The 23864-nt window shown below is 34.4% G+C and overlaps 1 protein-coding gene across 6 annotated transcripts in view; it reads left to right on the top strand.

Moving 5' to 3' along the window:
- The window catches only part of KIAA1109 (KIAA1109 ortholog), a 209065-nt gene that overhangs the window by 109216 nt on the left and 75985 nt on the right, over positions 1-23864 (top strand). For all 6 annotated transcript variants that reach the window (XM_032632288.1, XM_032632285.1, XM_032632284.1 and 3 more), the window contains 12 exons: positions 154-353; positions 1622-1819; positions 2482-2693; positions 5985-6136; positions 6602-6752; positions 6917-7069; positions 8697-8937; positions 10040-10182; positions 13311-13530; positions 13988-14146; positions 15734-15909; positions 18622-18797. In XM_032632288.1, coding sequence (XP_032488179.1) covers positions 154-353; positions 1622-1819; positions 2482-2693; positions 5985-6136; positions 6602-6752; positions 6917-7069; positions 8697-8937; positions 10040-10182; positions 13311-13530; positions 13988-14146; positions 15734-15909; positions 18622-18797 — 2181 coding nt within the window. The remainder of the gene's footprint in view (positions 1-153; positions 354-1621; positions 1820-2481; positions 2694-5984; positions 6137-6601; positions 6753-6916; positions 7070-8696; positions 8938-10039; positions 10183-13310; positions 13531-13987; positions 14147-15733; positions 15910-18621; positions 18798-23864) is intronic.

Below are 23864 nucleotides of genomic sequence, written 5' to 3'. Positions count from 1 at the left end.
TATTCATACTATCTTTTAGTAAACACTGAAGAATTTGTTATTAATATTGGTTTAATTAAAATAGTGGATTTAAAAAAAATACTAGTTAAATGTTTTTACTGAACTATGGATTATTTAAATGTTAACCATCATACTCTTTCTTTTTTCATAAAGAGGTGTGGTTGAAGAGACTTCAAACAGTGCAGACCCTGGTAGAACATCAAATTTTGATAGGTATGTTCATGCCACTAAGATGCAGCCTCAGTCATCAGGATCTCTCAGATCAAACGCTGGAGCGGAAAAAGGCAAAGAGATTGCAGCCAAGTTAAACATTCATCGAGTTCATGGGCAACTGAGGGGTCTTGATACAACGGGTAGGAGTCTACAACATATTTTTCTTTGACATGTATAAATGTAAGAAGATTTTGCAAAAGGAAACAATTTTTTTTTCCTTTGAAGTTTGCTACAATTTGAGTATTTTATCAATATAAGAAAGAGAAAGGTATTTCTGTATATATTGAACACATAGTATTTAACTATTCATTACTCACATTCTACGCAGGTTGGAAGGTAAACTTTGGTGGGAAGGTGGGTGGTATGGCCCCAAATTAGAAACTGCTTCTATCTCGCATCTGTTTTCTTCATGGTATCTGTTTGCTCACTGTAGAACACAGAGAGTATGATCGTTATAGTCTTTCTTTCTTTTTAAAATCATCCTGTAGGCACAGCTTTGTTAAAAAGAATTAATAGTGGTATCAAAAGCAGGTAGTCAGATCTGTAAAATATAGCAGCAATAAGAATAATAGACATGGCTGTGCTTCTTAATATCTTTGAAGAATTTTTAATGAACTGAGGAAATTATCATAGTTGACTGCTACATGAAAGGTGGGAACCAAAGCTGGATTTGTAAAATGATCTCTAAAGAGCTAGAAGAAAACTTAGTTCAGATGTAAACAAGTTATCTCTAGGTGGTAAATTTACATGTGTTTTTTTTATCTTCTTTTTGCTTTTCTGTATTCATTAGCTGTAATCAGAGAAAGAAATGAAAAAACAGTAAGATAAACTAAAAATCTCTGCCAGACACTCAGGATGTTGGCTCCCATATTGCATATTGAAAGGGATGGAATTATGGCAATATCTGTGATGAATTGTTACATAAAATATGTTAGCATAAAGCAATCTTTGAGTGAAAGCTATAGTTTTCCTGGAAAATATATGTTTTTCCTAAGGCTAGGTAATTAATTAAAATAATTTTTTATTTTGTAAAATGATGAGAAAGTATTTAAAAATAGTTTACTATGAAGCTGAATTATTCAGGAACTTTTTAAGTTTAGAGTTTTAGAGTACCCTATGATCTCTCAGAAATGAATTTATCCTGTCTCTGAGCACTTATCTATTAATTATGGAATCGTCTTTTCTCCCTCTAACTTCAACATGATTCTGGCACTTTTTAAGTAGTATGACATTAGGCAGCACTATTTTAGAAATTGGTTGGTTCATTTGTTTATTTTTCTTTTTGACAGAATACTAAGATATCTTTTAAGACAACCACTGTGCCACATGCTTACATTATTTGTTGTTTTTAAAAAATATACAAACTTCTGTCTTTAAAAATGGTCATTTTGTTTTCTTTTGATAATAGATATTGGTACCTGTGCCATCACTGCTATCCCCTTTGAGAAGTCCAAAGTTTTATTTACTCTTGAAGAGTTGGATGAGTTTGCTTTTGTGGATGAAACTGATCAGCAAGCTGTTCCAGATGTAACTCGAATAGGTCCCAGCCAAGAAAAATGGGGTTGGATAATGTTTGAATGTGGACTTGAAAATTTAACCATAAAAGGTAAGCTTTTTATAAAAATTTCTGCTTAAGTGGGGAACAAATTGGCCACACATTGCTGAAAAGTTTTGAACAATCATGACTTTCAGTAACCTGAATCAGCATATTCAAGCAGAAAGTGTGGCATCTGGGATTATTTACTAGGAGTGGGTGCCCCATCCCAATTGCGTAAGTGGAGCATAATGAAATTATTGTGTGATTCAAAACTAGCAGAGCATCTAGACATGTAAAATGCCTGAGCAAAGCAGTGCATAGTTCAGAAAAAATTCTCAAATAAAATATAAAGCCTCTTAACTTTTGGAAGTTTGCATCTTTGGAAACTGGATCTTTGACTAGTAGAGCCTTGCCATATACGATGAAAATACTGTAAATCCTTTATTCAGCGATACTGACTTATATTTATTTTCTTTTACATTACTAATACATTAAAATAGGAAAGCTGAATTGTGTATAAGACTTTTAGGCTTAGTTATATATAATAGTAGTGTATATGCCTGTAATTCCTTACCTGATATTGCAATATTATATCACTTTTATAGATAAGGGCAAAGTTTTGGTGAGAAAAAAATCTTCATGAGATTTTTATTTTTTATTTTTATGGATATGATAGAGACAGCATTGAGACACCCAGTGTTTTTAATAAATAAATTCTTTCGTTTGTATAGGAGGAAGACAGTCTGGTGCTGTTTTATATAATACTTTTGGAACTATGGGTAAAGCTAATGTCACGGAAAGGGGTGGAGTGCTGACATCCAATAATTCTTCTGATTCTCCAACTGGCAGCGGCTATAATACTGATGTCTCTGATGATAATCTTCCTTGTGACCGAACAAGCCCTTCTTCAGACTTAAATGGAAATTCTGTTTCCGATGAACAAGTTGGTGAATTTCTAATAATAATAATGATTTGGGAAAATAAAATAGAAAACTACATACCTAATTCACATTTAATTTCTGGAGTATATTTCCTTGTCTTTCCATGTTGTGGATTTTGCTTAAATGGTAGCCAAGGCATTTTGGTGATTATACTCTACTAGAGTGTAATTGCTAAAATGTAGGCACCATATTATAGATATATTTATATCTGTCATAGTACCTAGCATAATATTTTGCTTATGTTAAGTACTTAATTATATTTGTTGAATTAATGAATTAATAGAATTTCAGAAAGGCAGGCTTTATTTTTATCTTATTTGAAGGATTTTAGCAGAACTCATTTTTTAAATAAACAGTTTTGTTATTGGTAGTATTTCATGTAAGTTTAAATATTTTTGTCAATATCTACCTATTTCGTTTGGAAGCCTGAAGAACACCTTACATGCAACTCATATTTTTTCATATTTTTATTGTATAATTTCATGGTGATGAATATAGTAACAGCAATAATGAAAATATTCAAAATTCTAGACTACAGAATAGTTGTACTACTACCTGATTGGTGACCTTGGGCACATTATTTTTTTTTTTTTTTTTTTTTTTTTTACTGTCTCCTATGTTTCTGAAATAGGAGTATTATAATGATATTGACCTAGAGTTGTGGAGATTGAAGGAGGCAGTACATATGAAAGACTTAACTCGGTGTCTACAGCATAGTAAGAACTTGGTAAATGTTGTTCTTAAACACACATAACACTTCTGATCATTTGGAAATTAGATCAATTGAAGAGGAAAGAAACCACCTTTTAACTAAGAAATGTGTCTTGGGTATCTAGTATGCATTGGCAAATCACTTCTGAGCCCAGGTTTCTGGGAATTTATTTTTGAAAAGTTTATTTTGATTTGATGCATAATAAAGGGTTTTAATCACAGTTTTCTTGTGAGGTCTTTGGAAGTATTTGAGAGCTGGGTGGGGATTAGCACTTCGATTAAGGAAATTAAAATATATAGCAGCTGCTCACTGAACAAAGAGCTCGGAAGAACCTATCTGTTCTTTCCTTCTCCTTCACCTTCTAAAATACTTGACAGAAACTCAGGTATCTTCCTGAATCTCTCTGATCCTGTTCTCCTTGGTGGAAGTCCTCGAATTGTGTAACGTTGCTTTCTTTTGGTTCTCTGACTTTTCTTGGTCCATCTCCTTGTGCAGTTCATTGTCCTTCATAAATGTGGGTGTCCCCCCCATGTTCTGTTCTTGGCTACCCTTCTTGCTCTTTGTCCACTCCCTCACTTGTTTCATTTCCTAGTCCACGTCCATAATTTGATGACACTGCTCTTTCCCATCAGTTATGCCTTCAGCATCAGCCCTTTACCTGAGCTTCAGAATTGTATCCAATGGCCTTTTAGATATCATCATTTAGATGTGCCGTAGGCACCAAAAATTCAGTCAGTCTAAAACCAAGTTTTTTGTTACTTTGCTTCACATGTTGTTATAAGTACTTGCTTATTATCTACAAGCCCCTCTCCCGTTTTTTTTTGTTGTTGTTTGTTTGTTTTTTGCGGTTCGCGGGCCTCTCACTGTTGTGGCCTCACCCGTTGCGGAGCACAGGCTGCAGATGCGCAGGCTCAGCGGCCATGGCTCACGGGCCCAGCCGCTCCGCAGCATGTGGGATCTTCCCGGACCGGGTCACGAACCTGTGTCTCCTGCATCGGCAGGCGAACTCTCAACCACTGCGCCACCAGGGAAGCCCCCCGTCTCCCGTTTTTTAAAGTTCAAGTTCCTCTGGACTGTCTTCTGTATATTTGTATATGCTCAGTTGCCTGGCTCACAGCCCTTGTCTGAAATCCGTGGGCCAGATGTATTTGAGAATTCAGATTTTTTTTCTTTAAAAGAAAGGTAATATGCCGTAGCCCTATATTGCCCCTCTCCCCTTCCCTCTCCCTACTGATAACCACTAGTTTGTTCTCTATATCTGTGAGTCTGCTTCTTTTTTTGCTATATTCACTAGTTTGCTGTATTTTTTAGATTCCATTATAAATGATTAAGACGTGCAAACAATTATTAAGCTACAAGGATATATTATACAACACAGGGAATATAGCCAATATTTCATAGTTACTATAAATGGAGTATAACCTTTAAAAATTGTGAGTCACTGTATTGTACTCCTGTAACATACAATATTGTACATCAACTATACTTCAATAAAAAAATAAAATAAAGGTAATATGGTGTGTGTATAAGCTACGTAAACTCCTAGTGGAATCTGAGATAGCACTACATCTTGAAATATTTGAATATTTCTACAGCGAGACATGAATAAAAACACCAAGTGGGATAAATAGTCTCTTACAAGTTCATATCAGATTTTGATGCCACAAAAACAGATTTAGATTTTCAGAATGTTGTGGATTTTGGAATTGCAGATATGGGAATGTGGACTTATATTTAGTGCCTGCTGACTTTAAAATTACTAGGGTCTGTGGTTCACATTGTCTTGTAACATTTAGGATTTAAAGCTGTTTTGTGGATACTTTTCATTCCTCAGTCATCCCACAAGAAAATGCCAATCTTTTCTTTATTTTGACCAAGAATATCTAAAAATGAATTAGAAACCTATTAAACAGATATAACAGGCAGTGGATTTTGTTTGTTTCTTTAATATTATGCTTCTTACCTCCCTGCATTCTGAAGAGTGGTGATTACATGTTTAAAAAGTATTATTCCTATTTCTCAATACAGATTCAGATTACTAGCATCCAGGATAACTAAGAATTTTTTATTGTATAGTGTTATTTATTTGAACATAGGCTATAATAGTATTTCTTATGGCACTTTATTTGGAAGTTTGAAATATTCTATTAAGATAGAATGGAAAATAGATTGCAGTAGGAAACAGAAGACCTTAATGCTGTCACTCATTCTCCAACTTAATAGTTGTATGACCTCTGGCAAGTCATAAAACTTCTTTCTCTCATCTAGGAAAAGAAACAGTATCCTTAAACAAATGTGACTGAATGAAGTGATGGAGAGAAATACTTTAGTTCTAAGATCTCTGATTTATGGTTCGTTACAATGCAGTGTTTTTCAGACTGTGCTCCTTGGAGCTTCAAGGATCCATAGGTATTTCTCAGAATAAGGATTAGGCTGAGCAAGGTTTATGTTACCTGTTTTATATCACGGTGTTATTATCTGTAGAACTTGATTTGATAGAAAGGTTTTGTTCGTAAAACACTCTGTGCTAGTGGTTTTAAGGGACTATACATTAAGGTTTTTGGTACTCTGTTTTATATAGGATGAAGGAGTTGAATCTGATGATTTGAAAAAAGATCTACCTTTAATGCCTCCACCTCCAGATTCCTGTAGCATGAAGTTGACCATCAAGGAAATTTGGTTTAGTTTTGCAGCTCCCACCAATGTGAGATCTCCTGCACATGCATTTTCTAGGTAAAAAGTTTTAAAAATATATTACTATCCCTTGATGTTTCTTTATTTTAAGTAACATACAATTCTGTTTCATGTATTTTCTGAATTGTTTTTCTGATATATCTAGTATTAGGGTTGCCAGTTTCTTTTCCATCTTTCCTACTTCATACTTTCTATAGACATTATTCCCAATTTGTTTGACCCTTCTTCTTTCCTAGGGTTTTCGTTTTCTTTTTACATGTCACCCTGCCATAAGCTTTTTATATACTCTTTTCACCTCTAACAGACTTTTATATTTTTCTTTATTTTCTCTTATCTATTCTTTGCATTTCCTACTTATATGTTCAGAATTTATCTAGTGGTCAAAAGGAAAGGTAATTTTGCCTAACTAAAATAGCCACTAAGTACAGTAGATATGGGAGATTTTTTGAAATACAAACCTTAACACTTGTTTTTATAATTTTTTTTTTTTTTTCATTTTAAAAGGCAGCTAAACCTTTTAAGCACTGCAACTCCAGCTGTTGGTGCATGGCTTGTTCCCATTGATCAACTCAAGTCATCCTTAAACAAATTAGAAACCGAGGGAACCTTGAGAATTTGTGCTGTCATGGGATGCATAATGACAGAAGCATTAGAGGTATGTCTTTCAACAATACAAGGTATCATACAAAGTTTATTATTGAAAATGATCCCTTATTATTGTTGGAAAACATCAGACCTGCAAGTTCTTAATTTCTAGATATCTTTTGTTTGTTGTATCTTTGCTGTGTCATTCTGAATCTGTTGTTTTGCTTTTTACAGAATAAAAGTGTACATTTTCCCTTAAGAAGTAAATACAACAGACTTACAAAAGTTGCCCGCTTTCTCCAAGAAAATCCTTCATGTTTACTGTGTAATATACTACATCACTACCTGCACCAGGCAAATTACTCCATCATTGATGACGCTACAATGGTGAGTTACCGGAATCATGTTAGCTTTAAAAAAGCCTCTATTCTGTTGAGTAGCCGTTGACCCACAAGGTTTGAGATGAGTATGGGAAGTCCAAAGGAGAAATGTGGTTAGATATCCAGACTATTGACAAGATTGGGCTCAAATTAATGGTTTGGCAGTTGCCAGCATGAAAGGGTTAGAAGCTGCGGATATGGATGAGCCTTCTAGGGATGATATGTTGAGTGAGAAACTGGTCAGGGATGGAGCCCTGATAAATATCAAAATTAAAGGAGCATGGAGAGGGTGCATAGAGGTACACAGAGTGCTGAGGAGGGAAAAGAAGAGCTAGAAGGACCAGGAAAGAAGGTTTTAGAAACCAAAGGTATAAAGAATTTCAAGCAAGAGAGTAATCATTAGAGTCAAATTTCACAGAAATGTTTAATAAAATAAGGACTAATTAATGACTGAGGGGGGAATATGTAACTGTACGAATAAATACAGTATATCTCTGCACTAGAAAAGCACTGTGGAAGCCCATGATTAGAGGCTTAGAGCTTGAGGATCTCCCTCTCCTCTCTAAGTTTCTGGTCAATAGAGAATACAACAGGAAGCTTTAGCCAAATTAGTAATCAGTGTATCAGTATTATTAATGGTCAGTCAAGCTCCTGATAACCTCTAATGAAAGAAACTGGAGTAAATTATGGATTTCATAAAGGTACTTAGACCTGAGGCTGGTACAGTGCTTTCTACTCCCACCCTGCGAATTGAAGACTGGGAGATCCACAGTGCAAGTTTAACTTGCCCATCTAGTCACAGGCAGGCATTTCCCACGGATGGATGCTCTGCCACAATATGGTTTCCATGTAAGAGGAAGAAACACAAGATGACCCTCCTTACTTGAGTTTAGGAATGAAAGGACAGGCTAAGGGGCCTGATGTTCCTCAGAAAGTAAATGAGGTGATTCCTGCCACCTAGTAAATGGCTCTCTTCAGTCAAAGCTATTATTCCTAATGCAAGGAATTGTAGGAAAGGGGAGGGGAGTTGCATATTTTCTCCTTAGGCTAAGGCTCCAATAGGCAAATTTTCTTTCGTAAAATCATCACCATGTGGAATAAAATATATTCTAAATTATGTAATTCTTACTGATCATATATTTAAGTTTCAAAGCAGTTACAAATCCTTCTATGTCTGTCATTTAACTATAGTAATTTATTAATTTTTTAATGTTAAAATAGAGGTGGTTACCTAATCTTTGAAAGAAATAATTTCCTCTTTGCTTGATGAATATTCCAGGTAGTACAAAATACATTTAATTCTTCAGTTGAGCGAAGCAGGTGAAGTGCTTTGAATGCTTCTTAAGGAGAATCCCACTTTACTCCCCATGTTTAGTCTCTTATTTACCTGGTTCTGCTGGGTTGTTTATGATAGAAAGATGCAACATTGTGTTTAGTGATTGAGTTCTATAGTCAGCTTGAGATAGTGACTCTCCTGTGTAAACTTGGACAAATTACTCAACATATAAATTCCAGTTTCCTCATCTCTAAATGGGAGTTATGAGATTTAAATGAATAAATGTATGCAGAACACTTAAATAGTAACTATTATTGTTACAGTAAGATTACTCCTAACCATGTCATTGTTGTTACAGAGTGATGGCCTTCCTGCTTTGGTAACTTTAAAGAAAGGTTTAGTTGCACTGGCAAGGCAGTGGATGAAGTTTATTGTAGTGACACCAGCCTTTAAAGGAGTGAGTTTACATCGACCAGCTCAGCCCCTGAAACCTCAATCAGCTGTGCACTATGATCATGAAGATGGGCTTGGGCTGGACAATGGAGGTGGTCTTCAAAGTGATACCAGTGCTGATGGAGCAGAATTTGAATTTGATGCAGGTAATTTTGTAAATATTTTTGCTAGATACTATGTACTTGGTAACCTAATACTTGTGATAATTTTAATAATTTTTGTCCCATATTTGAAATGTCATGGCTTAATTATACAACTATGATTTGTATTAGTCCAAATAAGTGGTAATAATGTTGGAATCTTTATACAGACTTGACTTCTAAGTTTAATTTTGTGAAATACAGAAGATTTCTTCTCCTAATCTACCCAGTACAATTAACAGACATCTTTGTATAACTAGAGTGTTTTGAATGAAACACATGAATTTCTTTTTGAAATTTATATTTTTATTTGTCTATTTATCATGCTCCCTATACCAGTCTTTTAAAGATTTGAACTTTACCTGTTGCCTGTTTGATTCTGAATTTGTATAATGTTTAGAGGTATGCATTCAGCCCACAATTCTGTCATTATAATGACTGTGCCAGAACATAGGCAGTAGATAATGCATTACAGAAATATACATGCATACTTAAATGCTTTTTTAAAGGATAATTTTTATTATCATGATATATAGTACTCAATGAAAATTTATCTTGTGATATTTTGAAAAAAAAATTAAAAGTACCATGGAAAAGGATAGTAGTCTTAAAATTAGAGCTTTCAGAACATTTACATATAATACTTTACCAAGCTTTTAAAAAATAAATTAGAAAAACTTTGTATTTAACAAATAAATATATTATGTGTAATAGGCTGGATTTTATTATTTAAAAAAATTTCAAGTCTACCCCAAAATTGAAAGAATAGTGCAGTAAACATCCCTTCTAATTATCTGCAAATGCCTAGGTTAATCTGTGAACATTTTGTACTTTCTTCAGCATAGTTGAATTAGTTTTTGATCTCTGTGCCATTTGGGTGACATGTGAAAGACTGAGCAGAAGCTGTTTGCTCCTTTCTTGAGACTGAGTGAGAAGACTGGGGTTTGAAGAATAAAAGACAGAAGAGTGAATGTTATAGCAGAGTGCACAATTAGTTTTTCAAGAAATATGAAAAGTTGAGTTTAGTTATACCACCAGGAACATTGGAGTTGTTGTTTCAAGATTATATGATAATCTATAGCCCACTTATTGTTTTGAACTGTTTCAGCCACAGTCAGTGAACACACAATGCTGCTGGAGGGAACAGCCAACCGGCCTCCACCTGGTAGTTCTGGACCTGTAACTGGAGCTGAGATAATGAGGAAACTATCTAAGACTCATACCCATAGTGACTCTGCATTAAAAATAAAGGTACATTGTTGCTGCCTTTGGTTAGAGTTACTTAGACTTACAGAGAAGACCTAAACTTTTGTTATCTCAAATGTAAATATTAGGTATTTACCCTAAATATTCAAGTAGTGTTTTTATGTTGAAATTAACATGATTAGTAACTTTTAGTTTACACATTTCTTTGAAAATTATATCAACAGTCAGTAATTAATATTGAACAAGGACTACTTTAACTACCAAGCCTTAGGGCTCTCTTTTCAACTTATTGAATATTGTATTCAATAAAAAACAATATTGAAATGTTGATCAGCTTACAGTTATTAGTTTTAATGAGAAGTTTTATAGGTAGTACATGATCAAAATACAGTTTGAGTTAAGCTAGTTTTATGACTTTAATTACATTTTTTTTGTTTTAAGAAATTTAACCAGTGCTTGATAAAATAAGACATATGGATAGCAGAGTGGTTGACTGCCACTCAGGAGTCAGACTGCCTTGGTTTCAATCCTGCCCCTGCCACTTAATTGCTTTGTGACTAAAGTTTTTAACTGCACTGTGTGTCAGTTTCCTCATATGTTAAAAATGGAGATTATAATAGTAACCTCCTTCAGAAGGTTGCTGTAAGAAATAATGGAGTTGACACATGAAAAATGATTAGAACAATACCTGGCTCATAGTAAGCACTTAGTAAGTTATTTGCTGTTGTTGTGAGTTACTTATTTTTTGGTAGTTTCCTTTTCTAAGCACTGAAAACAGTAAATAGTTAATATTTTAACTTCCGTTGACAGTCTGGGTATAATCTTAAATTAATAATTAATACCAAGAATCCATTAGGTAAAGTGTATTTTTCACTATATTGAAATATAAAATTTCTACACAGAAAAAAAAAGTATTGTAAACAAAATGGAAAGACATATGACAAAGGGCTAATTTCCTAATGTGTAAAGATCTCTTCCTAATCACTAAAAAGGCACAACCAAATAGAAAATAAAGGCAGTTCACAGAGGAATTCATATACAAATATGAAAATGTATTCTCTCTAATTAAAGAAATGTAAATGTAAAATAAAATGAGATTCCATTTCCACCTGTCAGGTTGAAAAATCTGAAAGTTCAATAGTATATGTTGGTGAAGATGTCTAAGAAAACAGACACTTTCATACGGTACTGGGTGGGAGTGTAAACTGGCATAACCTCTTTGAAGAACAGTTTGTCCATTTTTAAATGTAAAATTTTAAATGTAATGCCTTTTAGCAGTATGTCTATGTCCGGGAAGTGTTTCTAAAGAAATGAATGATCATAAATGCTCAAGAACATGAGCACTTACGAGCTCATGAGCACCTCAAATGACTATTTGAGGTCTAATAAATTAGTGTACCCTCATATGGATGCCTACTATGAAGACTTCAAAAAGATAAAGTAGGTCTCTAAGTGGATGGTGAACCACTGAACCAGTGAACCAAAGTGCACTGGTTCAAGTAAAAATAAAGTATAGGACAATATGTATCTGTGTGTTAAAAAAGGATAAATATGTATATGTGTTTATATAGTCAAATTATTTATATAAGGATAGATAAGAAATGGTTAAGAGGACTTCTTGGGGAAAGGATCTAGTAGACTGGAGCTCAGGAGATACTTTTTATTGACTAGTCTTTTGTGCTTTTGAAAGTTTTATTTTGTGTAAGTATTGACTTTTTATTGACTAGTCTTTTGTGCTTTTGAAAGTTTTATTTTGTGTAAGTATTGTTCTTTTAATTAAAACATTTAATTTGATATACACTTTTTAAAGTTTGGGCTATAGGCTTATTCTATTTCTGCAGTATAGTTACAAGGCTGGGACACTTTTTCTTTTTTTTTTTTTTGCTGTACGCGGGCCTCTCACTGTTGTGGCCTCTCCGTTGCGGAGCACAGGCTCCGGATGCACAGGCTCAGCGGCCATGGCTCACGGGCCCAGCCACTCCGCGGCATGTGGGATCTTCCTGGACCGGGGCACGAACCCGTGTCCCCTGCATTGGCAGGCGGACTCTCAACCACTGCGCCACCAGGGAAGCCCATGGAACACTTTAAATTCTCCACCCCTTAATCTGTCTCAGAATTTTTCCTGATTTATAGTTTTTCCAGATGCTCTGATCATATTTAGATGTTTGCTATTTTTTTTAATTTTTATTTATTTTTTTATTTGGCTGTGTTGGGTCTTCGTCGTTGTGTGCGGGCTTTCTCTAGTTGTGGCGAGCAGGGGCTACTCTCCGTTGCAGTGCGTGGGCTTCTCATTTGTGGTGGCTTGTCTTATCATGGTGCTCGGGCTCTAGGCGCATGGGGTCAGTAGTTGTGGCTCGTGGGCTCTAGACTGCATGGTCAGTAGTTGCAGTGCACGGGCTTAGTTGCTCTGCGGCATGCGGGATCTTCCCAGACCAGGGATCAGACCCATGTCCCCTGCATTGGCAGGCGAATTCTTAACCACTGCATCACCAGGGAAGTCCCTAGGTGTTTTCTATAATGCTGTTCTCTCTCAGAAATGTTTTTGAGCATTCCTTTGTTTATGGATTACAGAAGTCCAAAGAATTGAAATTAAAAGTGCTTTGTTTCAGATCTCTGCTTTTCAAGATCTTTCTGTCTGCATGGTCTTTCTTTGTACTGTTTTAAACTGATCTGGAATTCCAGTCTTAGATGTGACAGAACAGATATAGATTGGACAATTGTGTAATTTTCGATTTTTTTGTTTTTCTTCAGAGAATTGCTGGAAATTCTTTTTGGTATATTAGAGCTTTACAGAGAATCAGGTCTTAACACAGAAATTATTATCAGAGTACCAAGAAATTATTATCAGAGTACCAAGAAGAGTAGTATAGTATGAAGAATTTTGGGATAGACATCTTACCACCAGACTCCCTCTTCAGATTTTAAAGGGCATTAATCATTGTTAAAATTAAATGAATGATAATAAATGCTGTCCTTTGTATTGTACTGTAGAGTTATAAAACATTATTACATACATTTGGGATTCACCATAATTCTAATAGACACAAACTGTTTAGATAGACACAGGTGTTTTAATGTAAACAATAACTAGTAATAAAAACAGTGAGTAGTCATGGTTATCAGTAGTCATTTTTATGTGCATAAGAAAGAGCCCCATGTTGTTCCTTTTATAGGGCATTCACCCGTATCATTCTCTGAGCTATACCAGTGGTGACACTGCCACAGATTCTCCGGTGCATGTGGGACGTACAGGCGTGCCAGTTAAGGAGAGTCCAAGGAAGGAGAGCCTACTCAGCTACCTGACTGGAAGCTTCCCAAGCTTGCACAACCTCCTGGAAGGGACCCCTCAAAGAAGTAGTGCAGCGGTGAAAAGTAGCTCCCTAACGAGAACAGGTATATCCTTAGTTTTGACAATTATAAGCTTACTTCTGTGGGAGATTAAGAAAACAAAAACAGGACTTAATGTTTATTTAGATATATACTTTGGTTGCATACCTAGTCTTTTGTATTACACCTTATCTTTGAGAAAGTATTTTGGGAAACTGTTCTGCTTATAACTTGTTGGTGTCTCGTGCCCTTAGTTTGCATTTTTAAATTGCAACATTTACTATTACTATCAACCTAGGCATGGTGTGGAATGCTGTCTAGGCCAGCCAGCAGTGAATTTTTTTCCCATTACGATAGCAGTAAATTATTTATTAATGCCTTAATATCCAAATACCAGCATCGTGCAGTGAGTTTAAAGACATGCAAAAGGCAGATAATTTAACCTGACTTTTCAAAAAATAAATCACATTTTCTGCTCCTTAGTACATAAATAATACTATACTCAGTAAAACTTTATTTTCAGGCAACACAATGGCCACTGATATGTTATCTGAACACCCTTTGTTATCTGAACCATCATCTGTGAGTTTCTATAATTGGATGTCAAATGCTGTGGGTAATCGAGGAAGTGTGGTGCAAGAATCTCCTGTTACAAAATCAGGACACAATAGTCTCCCAACAGGTATTGAGCTATCACATTATTTTACTTAACCATCTAAGGGGTACATGTGAAGTTATGTTAAAATCCTGTTTTACAGAGGATAGTTAAAAAAAATCTCAAACGTTTAAGTACTGTTTAGTTGAAATTGGCTCATTTATGAAATGCCTTTGCTAATATTGCAATTGAGAGAGTCGTAAGCAGTCTCTCAGTGTTCTTGTGGAAAGGCAAATATGTCAAATGCGAGATTATATATAATTTAAAGAGTTTAAAACTTCCATTTAATGTGTGTGGTTTAATTTTCAAAACACCAAGAGGAGGTAAATGAAAAAATGCAAAGTATAATTACAGCATCATGTACCTACAATACAGAAGATACTTTCAGCTTATCCAGAGTCCTCTGAGGCATAATGACAAGCATCTATATACTCTTTATGCTTAAATATTTACTTAAATATTTAATTAAATCTGAAGGAGTACTAAAAGGAATAAAGTAAGATTCTTGCCCTCAAGGAGGGAAACAAATGAGGAAAATTTATTAATTTTAAAGGAATATTTATAAGTAGCAGAAAAACAGGCAAAGGATTCACAAAGAAATATTGGTGGCTATTTCCAGTAACATAAATGGAGCCACTCTTTCTTTCCTTTTCTTTGCTATTATTTTTTGTTTTTCCAAATTCACTAGATGCATTTATTATTTTATTGTAAAAATATGTATATATTTTTTAAAAGAATATGTGAAGTAGCCTTTGAACCTAGTTACTGAGGGCAGCTGAAATTAATCTGTGTAACAGCTATTGGATCACTTGTAAATTTTCTTCAAACAAAAAATATGAAATTATGAAAAGTAGTTGATATATGACTACTTACTCAGTCCTTTTTTTTTGCCAGTGCATGGACCACTTTTGAATCTGGAACTGATCCTAATTGTGACTCTTAAGAGCACTAAGACGTGCTAATTCTTAGTATTGGCCCTTGGTTGAAGAAGATAGAAGGATGGTGCTTTTACCAGCTCTCAGCACTTTTCTGGAGCTAGTCTCACTACTTCATAGAGTTTAAATTTCAAAAGAACCAGAAAGGAACATTTCCTCTCTATCACAGGTCCTTTGCCTGGCGAGTTAAAGGATAAGGGGAGTACAGAAGAAAGAAATAGTGCCATTTCATTTTTGTTCCACCTTGGGAAAGCATAGTGGGGAATAAATTTATATGTGGGATTCTGTGACGCCTATGGCTTTTGTCCTGCTGCAGCTGCTTTTTGTAGCCCTGCTACTGTCTATAATTCTGTCCCTTACTGCAAAGCTGATGGGATATCAAATGCTTTTCAAAGATCTTCCAGCCCTAAAGTTTTATATTTTGGAGTGACTGGCTCTAATACATACTTCCTGTATGAGGATGAGTGATATATTCTGAAAATAAAGTTTAATTTCATTTTCTATTAATAAATCATGTCTGTAAAATAACCTGAAAGTGCTATTTTTTCCCCTTCTCAACTTAAATGGTCTGATAATACAATTATAATACAAGTTTCATAAGTTTACTTTGCTGTGCCCCTTTATGTCGTCTTCATTTCCCAGTAATTTAGATTTTATTTTTGAACACTTGCCCTTTTAGGTGTTGCACCCAATCTTCCTACAATACCCTCAGCCTCAGACTTCAACACTGTCTTGTCTAGTGACCAGAATACTTTGGATGGGACACATTCTCAGCATAGCACTAGTCAGGATGATGTGGTAGGTGTAGAAGAAGCCAACCAAGGGTTTCCTGCTGTACAGCTTGCTGATGCTCAGGTGAGCCAGTCTGTTTTTCCCTAATTATAGTGACCTCGCATTGAGCAGTACTTAGCAGCTGGAACCATCAAGTATGTGCACTGTGGAATTCTAGTGAAAATCTTTGTCCTTGCCTGTCTGCCTAAAGCCTTCATGAAAAAAGGAGGAGCCTTTAAAAAGTACATGGGTTAATTATAAATACAAATTAAGCATCTATAGATACTCATTAAACTGAAGAGTGGCATATAGTTAGTTGTCTCGTATAGCAACATTTTTGTTATTTGGAGATAGAGATTGGCAAAATAACATGACTAGAAAGTTAAATCTCATCATTTCCTATAGTCTTTAGTGCTATGTGAAGACTTGAGCGAGCAGTGGGGAGGCATTGAAGATTTTAGAGCAGAGGAGTAAAGTGCCTGGAACTGTACATGTGGAAATGCTATATGAGTAGCAATGTGTTAAATGGATTGAAGTAGAGAAACTAGAAGTGAAAAGATAAGTTAATGAAATAGTTCACACAAGTGGTAATGAAGCTGTTAGCTTAGATGGTTATGGCTTTGATAGGTAAAGGAGAAATATTGTGGAGATCTTATTTAATTGACTAAATGTAGGGAGTAGAGAACAAAATCCTTTGAAATGTACTTTCTAGTTTGACCAGAAGGCAGGTGGGAGAGTGGGATATGGATATTAAGAGGTGTTATTTTTTTCAGGATGAAAGAGACTCGAGCATATTTTTTACTTAGGAGGAATTAGGAAGGTTCTGATCAAAAAAAAAAAAAGGAAAGGAGGGTAAACTGATAGAGAAGGATTCAGGGAGGGATGAGAAGTGTTGGAATTTAGAGTCATTTATAGAGAGAGATACTTTTTGACATAAAAAGTACTTTTTCCCCTGAGAATGTTTGGGAAGGCAATAAGGACAGTTCATAACCGTACAGGTAAGTTTGCAAATTGATAGCCTCAACTTTCTCTCACAATAGGAAGTGATTTATGTTAAGAAATGTGTCAGGCACTTTTAAACTTTCTTGAGATTTACTTCTCTAATACATTGGAGTCGTTTTTAGGGATTCTTTCACTTTTTATTAAAAGAGAGAGAGAGAAAAGAAATATTTTTTATGTCTATTTTGGCCTGTATATACATTCATTGTATTTATTAGCATCCAATACACATTTTTAGAGACAACTATACTATTTTACATGTAAGACTCTAAAATCTACCAGAGACATTAATATTAAGTAATACAATAAAAAACTGTGTAAGGTGATTTAGATATATGGAAAGGTTGGAGTGAATGTGAAAGAGAGCCCACCAGACCCCCAGAAGGATTGCCTAATAGTGCTGACGGTCTAGTTATTTAGAACCTCTTGTGTCCTTAGTAGCCCAGCTATAGGAATAGAAGAGGATTGATCCAAAGCATATGTAGCAAGAAAAATGAGGTGATGAAATGTAATACACAGTCTTGGAAGTTGCTGAAAAGGAGTTTAAGGCCAGATTATGGAGGGGGGAAAGGAAGTCACATAACTTTGGAACTAAAGCATTGGTTGAGTTATCTGCATGGCCAAAGAAGCCATTCAGAATGATAAACTGGGATGGAAAAGAAAAGAACCAAAATACCAGGTGGGTTTGCAGGATTAACTAAGGGGCATAAGTAGATAACAAAGATTAGGAAAGGTGGAGGATGGTTTGAACCTTAAAGAGGGAAGAATGTTTCCATTAGGATGAAAGAGCAAATCTAAGAAAGAGTAACCCCAAGAAAGCATATGCCAAGCAGATATATAAGGGAGAGAAAAATACTTCCTAAGTTTCCAGTGAGGGGTGAATTGTTTGAATTCTCTCATTCTAGGCCTCCATGCTTTCACGAGGGTAGCTTGTTTTCCCAAGCACAAACAAATGAGATGATGTAGAGACAAGTGAAAGTGCAGACTTGAGTTTCATTGCATAAATGGCATTTCTCCATTTTGATAGATTTTTTAAGCTTCAGGAAAAGATCACTAAGTGAGAATGTGTGGTGAAAGAGTTAGTAGGGGGTTAAGGAAAGCACCGGATAGATAGCATCTATATTTAGGATGTGGAAGGAGGAAAAGGAACCGCGCAGCAGAGAAGGAGTAGTCAGAAAGATTATAGTGATCTACTATTGCACACATATAGTTGCTTCTATTTGGGTTACCTCTTAGTAACTATGAAGTTCAGTTAACTAGAGATTTAACCAGAGTGATGTATTAATATTTCCATAGAATATATGATACTTAAAACGTAAAGGAAGTTCTTTGTCAGAAAATGTTATTTTGCAACCAAGTGATACCACTTAAAAATAGACCAGATATTAAAAATATAACATATGAAATGTTTTTATATTAACACAGGAAATTGATAGACTCTTTTGTGAACCTTTTATAGCATATTGTTATGGAAACACAGTAGATATTCAAGCCTTTTTTAAAAGTAAGAAGTAGAATGATTTAAACTAATTCACAATTTTATTTACCTTGTACTTTCACTTAAGTAGGATCAAGGCATCTTTGTCCTTATGATTAATTTGAAGATGAGTGGCACATAGTAGGTGCTCAAAAATACTGTTAAGTTTTAAGTAAAATTAGAGCTATATTTATTATACAAGGCCTTTTTTTTCCCCATCACACTACAGTTAATATGTACTTAGGTAGAGTGTAAGAAAAAAGCCACAGTAAATGATGAATTGTTAAGTTGAGGTAATATAAATGTATTATGTCTTTTAGGTTGTTTTCAAACCTCTTCTGAGTCATACAGGGATCCAGTCACAGGATGCAATGCCTCTCTGCTACCGAATGTACTTTGGAGAACACCTCTCATTTTCAGGAACTTTGGACTGCCTTAGAGCAGATATTGTTGATTCAGACACAGCCAAAGAGAGAAAAGGCAAAAGAGCAAGAAGGTGTCTTACATTATGATTGTTTTTATGTAAAATTTTGTACAAAAGTTACAATACCTGTTTTTTTAACTTTGCTTTCTTCAAGTGCTAATGCGGTAGTAATTTTAATAGCCTAATGAGAAGATAACTTCCATTTAACAGAAACAGTAGCCACATTTCCTTAAAAACCTGTTGATTTTATCAGTAGGTTATGAGGCCTATTTTTAGGCATATTTTTGTAAGATGTTAGTACATGTATGAGGGTCAGCCAAAGCACTTATGTTGATAAATACACTTTATTTACTGTTGCAGTAGTTTAATTTTTATGATCTTATGGATTGTAATTTTATATATTATTCTTAGAACTTCCTCCTAACCTCCTTTCTGAGTTGACTTGTAGCAGGTAGTATTTTCTATTAGGAACAGAGTAGAAGTCATGCTGAGAGTATGGACTTGCTTTTCACAATAGTGTGGTACCATTAACAATGACCATGAAAGCTGAAACACTGCAGAAGTGACCTTAATGATTATAAAGATTAATGGGGAAAATTACCTTTGTTTTGTGACCTGGAAAAATGTTTATCAAAATATTAAAAAGTCTCTTACTGTTTATTATAAATGTATAGGAAAATGAAAAATATAGTAAAACTAATATTTTGTACATACAATTTAAAACCTTAGAAACATTGAGAATTAAGGTGTTTTATTTCTTTCTTAAAAACTTGTCAAAGGGTAGTTTGTATAGTCCTTACCTTCTTATCATCATGTAACTTACAACACAGAATGAGCATCTTTTCTGTGCCTTAGCAAATGTCATACGCCATTCTCAGCAGTTTTCAACATTTTACCTTTGCACTTTCAGTGTCATGAAATATCTTCACTAGTTCTTTTTACTAGAAAGGTTTTTGCCAACATCACTTTCTCTGGGATACCTTCATCCTTTTTGCCATGACCACTTCCTCTTTATGCTAGTAAGTTTGCCTTCTCTGAGGTCCTCTAGCTGCATATCTAGAGTTTCTAGAGCAGTGGAAGTGTCAACGTTTTCATACTCAGTTGTTTTCTTCTATAACTCCATTTACTTTTTTAAACTTTATTTTTTATTGAGGTAACATTGATTTATAACATTATATAAGTTTCACATGTACAGCATTACATTTCTACTTCTGTATACACTGCAGCATGCTCGCTGCCAAACGTTTGGTTTCCTTTTGTTACCATGCGTTTGATCTCCTTTACCCATTTTGCTCTCCCCTCCCTTACCTGAGCCCCTTCCCCTCTGGTAACCACTACTCTGTTCTCTGTATCTGGGTGTTTGTTTTTGTTTGGTTTGGTTTATTTATTTTATTATTTGTTTTTTGTATTCCACATGTAAGTGAAATCATACGGTATGTCTCTGTTTGACTTATTTCACTTAGCATAATGCCCTCAAGTTCCATCCATGTTGCTGCAGACAGCAATATTTCATCTTTTTTTATGCCGAGTAGTATTCTGTGTCCATTCATCCACTGATGGGCACTTAGGTTGTTTTCATATCTTGGCCATTGTAAATAATGCCATGATGAATATAGGGGTGAATATATCTTTTAGAATTAGTGTTTTTGTATTATTTGGATAAATACCCAGAAGTAGGAAAGCTGGATCATAAGGTAGTTCTAATCTTAATTTTTGGAGGAATTTCTATACTGTATTCAATAGTGGTACACCAGTTTATATTCCCACCAACAGTGTATGAAGATTCCCTTTCTCCACATCCTTGCCCACACTTGTTATTTCTTACTTTTTGATGATAGCTATTCTAACAGACATGAGGTGATATCTCATCATGGTTTTGATTTGTATTTCTCTAATAATTAGCGATGTTGAAAATCTTTTCATACACCTGTTGGCCATCTATATGTCTTCTTTGGAAAAATAATCTATTTAGATACTCTGCCCATTTTTAATCATTTTTTAAATTGAGTTGTATGAGCTCTTTATGTATTTTTTGGATATTAACCCCTTATCAGGTATATCATTTGCAAGTATCTTCTCCCATTCAATAGGTTGTCTTTTCCTTTTGTTGATGGCTTCCTACCCTGTGCAGAAGCTTTTCATTTAGGTGTAGTTCCATTTGTTTATTTTTACTTTTGTTCCCTTGCCTGAGGAGGCATATCAGAAAAATCTTGCAAAGACCAATATCAGAAAGCATAGTGCTTAAGTTTTCTTTCAGGAGTTTTCTGATTTCAGGTCTTACATTCAAATCTTTAAGCCATTTTGAGTTGATTTTTGTGTATGATGTGAGACAGTGGTCTAGTTTCTTTCTTTCTTTTTTTTTTTGCATATGACTGCCCAGTTTTTCCAACACCATTTATTGAAGAGACTATCCTTCTTCATTGTTTGTTTTTTGCTCCTTTGTCATAAGTTAATTGTGCTTATATGTGTGGGTTTATTTCTGGGCTTTCAATTCTGTTTCATTGATCTGTGTATGTTTTTCTGCCAATACCAGGCTGTTTTGATTAATTTAACTTTGTAATATAGTTCAGAATCAGGGAGCATGATACCTCCAGCTTTGTTTTTTTTTTTCTCAGGATTGCTTTAGCTATTCAGAGTCTTTTGTGGTTCCATATACATTTTTTGTTCTCTTTCTGTGAAAACTGTCCTTGTGATTTTGATAAGGATTGAGTTGAATCTGTAGATTGCTTTAGGTGATATGGGCATTTTAACAATGTTAATTCTTCTAGTTCATGAGCACAGAATATCTTGCTATTTATTTGTGTCTTCAGTTTCTTTCAACAATGTCTTATGGTTTTTGGTATACAGGTCTTTTACCTCCTTGGTTAAATGTATCCCTAGGTATTTTATTATTTTGGTTTTGATTGTAAATGGGATTGTTTTCTTAATTTCTCTTTCCACTAGCTCATTGTAAGCATATAGAAACTACAGATTTTTGTATGTTGATTTTAAACCCTGCAACTTTCCATTTACTTTTTATTGAATTTCATCACTACAATCTTATTTTGCTTCATTTTCATCTTTGCTGTCCAGTTCCCTTTTACTTAACCACTTTTGTAAAATGTCATGTGGGTTTATCACAAGGAGGCAATATAACTACATGCTTTACTGTTTGTGCATGAAATGAAAAACAAATGTGCACTGACCAATCACTGACAGACTTTGACAGAAGTAATGTGGTTGGTCAGTGATCATGATGTATGTCTATTATTTATGTAGTGATTTGTGGACTGAAGAGCTAGCAGCAAGTTTATACTTTATGCAGTAAATTTTAGTTAAAATTTGAACCATGCTGTTGGGGTCTGGTGTTATTTAACTATAAACCATGGTAATTGCATCCATTCACATTGGAATCATCAAATCCAGACACCAAAACATTAATATCTGCTTACACTCCTGGATTAGAGTTTAAAGTCCTGAGTTAAATTTGTATTTCTATTTGCAGTAGCCTACTTTCATGTAAATATATACATACATATAAATATATATTAATATGTAAAAATATATGTGTATATATAAAAGTGGATTATACACACATATAGTATATGTATCATCAGATATAATTAGGTTATGCATAATTATATATAATATGATTATAGATATTAGATTATATTTACAGCCTACTTATTGGCCTGCTAAATGCCATATAATACTGCTACAGACCAGACCTTCATCTGACCACACTTTCCTTCTTATGTTCCCAAATTCTTTGAGTGACTTTGAACTTACTGTCTTTAGTCTAGCTGAACCTAACATTCCTTTTAATTTTTCTACTATCATACCACCTCTGAGTGTTCTACATTCTTATTACTAGACCATGGTTAGCTTTTATTTCTCAGATCTCCTGTAACTCCACCTTAGATCTTATTTATTAGGAAACTTTGGTCACAGTACACTTTTCCTGGTCATTAATTTTAGTCTTGTCTGGCTTTTTTTGTAGCACATTGTTCATTCTACTAATTATTGTGCCTTACTATTGGGTTATAATTTCTTATATAAACATGTATAACTTTCCTAGACCATAAAGCCAGAACAGTTATTAAATCATTTAGCATAAGTCCTGGCATGTAGTATGTCCTCATAAATATTGGTTTCCTTATATCTTTGCTGTCTCCAGTCAAGATAGTTGAACATGTTAGGGGCTTAATAAATATTTAATTTTAACTTTACCCGTGTGGCTGCTTTTGCCTTAAATGACTGCTTCATTATGTAGCGAGATTTCTTCCCCCTTTTACTTGAATCTCCTCTGTTTAAGACTTTTTTGCCTCGCTTACATGTTTTCAGTTCTTGTTTTTGTAGTTTTGGATTATTTTAATCTCTTTTGAGTCTCTCTTCTATATCTTCTAATTCTCAAAATCTGATTTTTCCTTCTCTGATTGCACACTTAGCATCGATTATAGGCTTACTCTAAGCTTGTACATTTTCTTGAATTATACCACAGAGTGGAATTTTTCTTATTAAATAAGAAATACTAGTATTCATTAAGGAATTATTAGTCTCTAATTATAAATTCTTTAAGTCAAATTGAAAATATCAAAGAACCTTGGAGGGGTTTTTTTCTCCCAATAGAAAAGAATCCTATGTTTAATTTAACCTATGTGACTACACATTCATATTTTACATGGAAGCAGAGGGGAAAATATCTTTTTAAAATTTTGGTGCTTGAGGTTTATTGTTATTAGTAGTTGATTTATGAAAATCTGAGATATTTTGACTTTTTAATATTAAAATTGTCTATAATATTTCTACCTGAAAATTTTTAGATATGCAGAGGATTTGCCAAAACAACTTTTATAGAGGTTTTAAGTCTGTGTGCATTTCTCATTTTTGTTTCAGTTGCTTTTCTTAGCACTTTCAACTTGGCAAAATATGCCAGCAGGGTTTCATTTCAAATAGCAAATCAAAATATATAAAATGTGATGAAATTAAATATATAAACCATATATTTAACAGAAGAGTAGAGGATGGTTAAGGAAAATGTTCTAGTTGACCTACTATTGACTTTAAATTCTAAGACCATTGGGGTGTGCCATCAGATGGCAAGAAAAATTATTTTATCATTTCACTGAAAACATTAATTAAGTCTGATTTTGACTAGTT

This window comes from Phocoena sinus, chromosome 5 (assembly GCF_008692025.1).
Source record: "Phocoena sinus isolate mPhoSin1 chromosome 5, mPhoSin1.pri, whole genome shotgun sequence".
Taxonomy (NCBI): domain Eukaryota; kingdom Metazoa; phylum Chordata; class Mammalia; order Artiodactyla; family Phocoenidae; genus Phocoena; species Phocoena sinus.
Note: the sequence above shows the minus strand (reverse complement) of the source record. Positions and strands in the feature narration are given on the sequence as shown.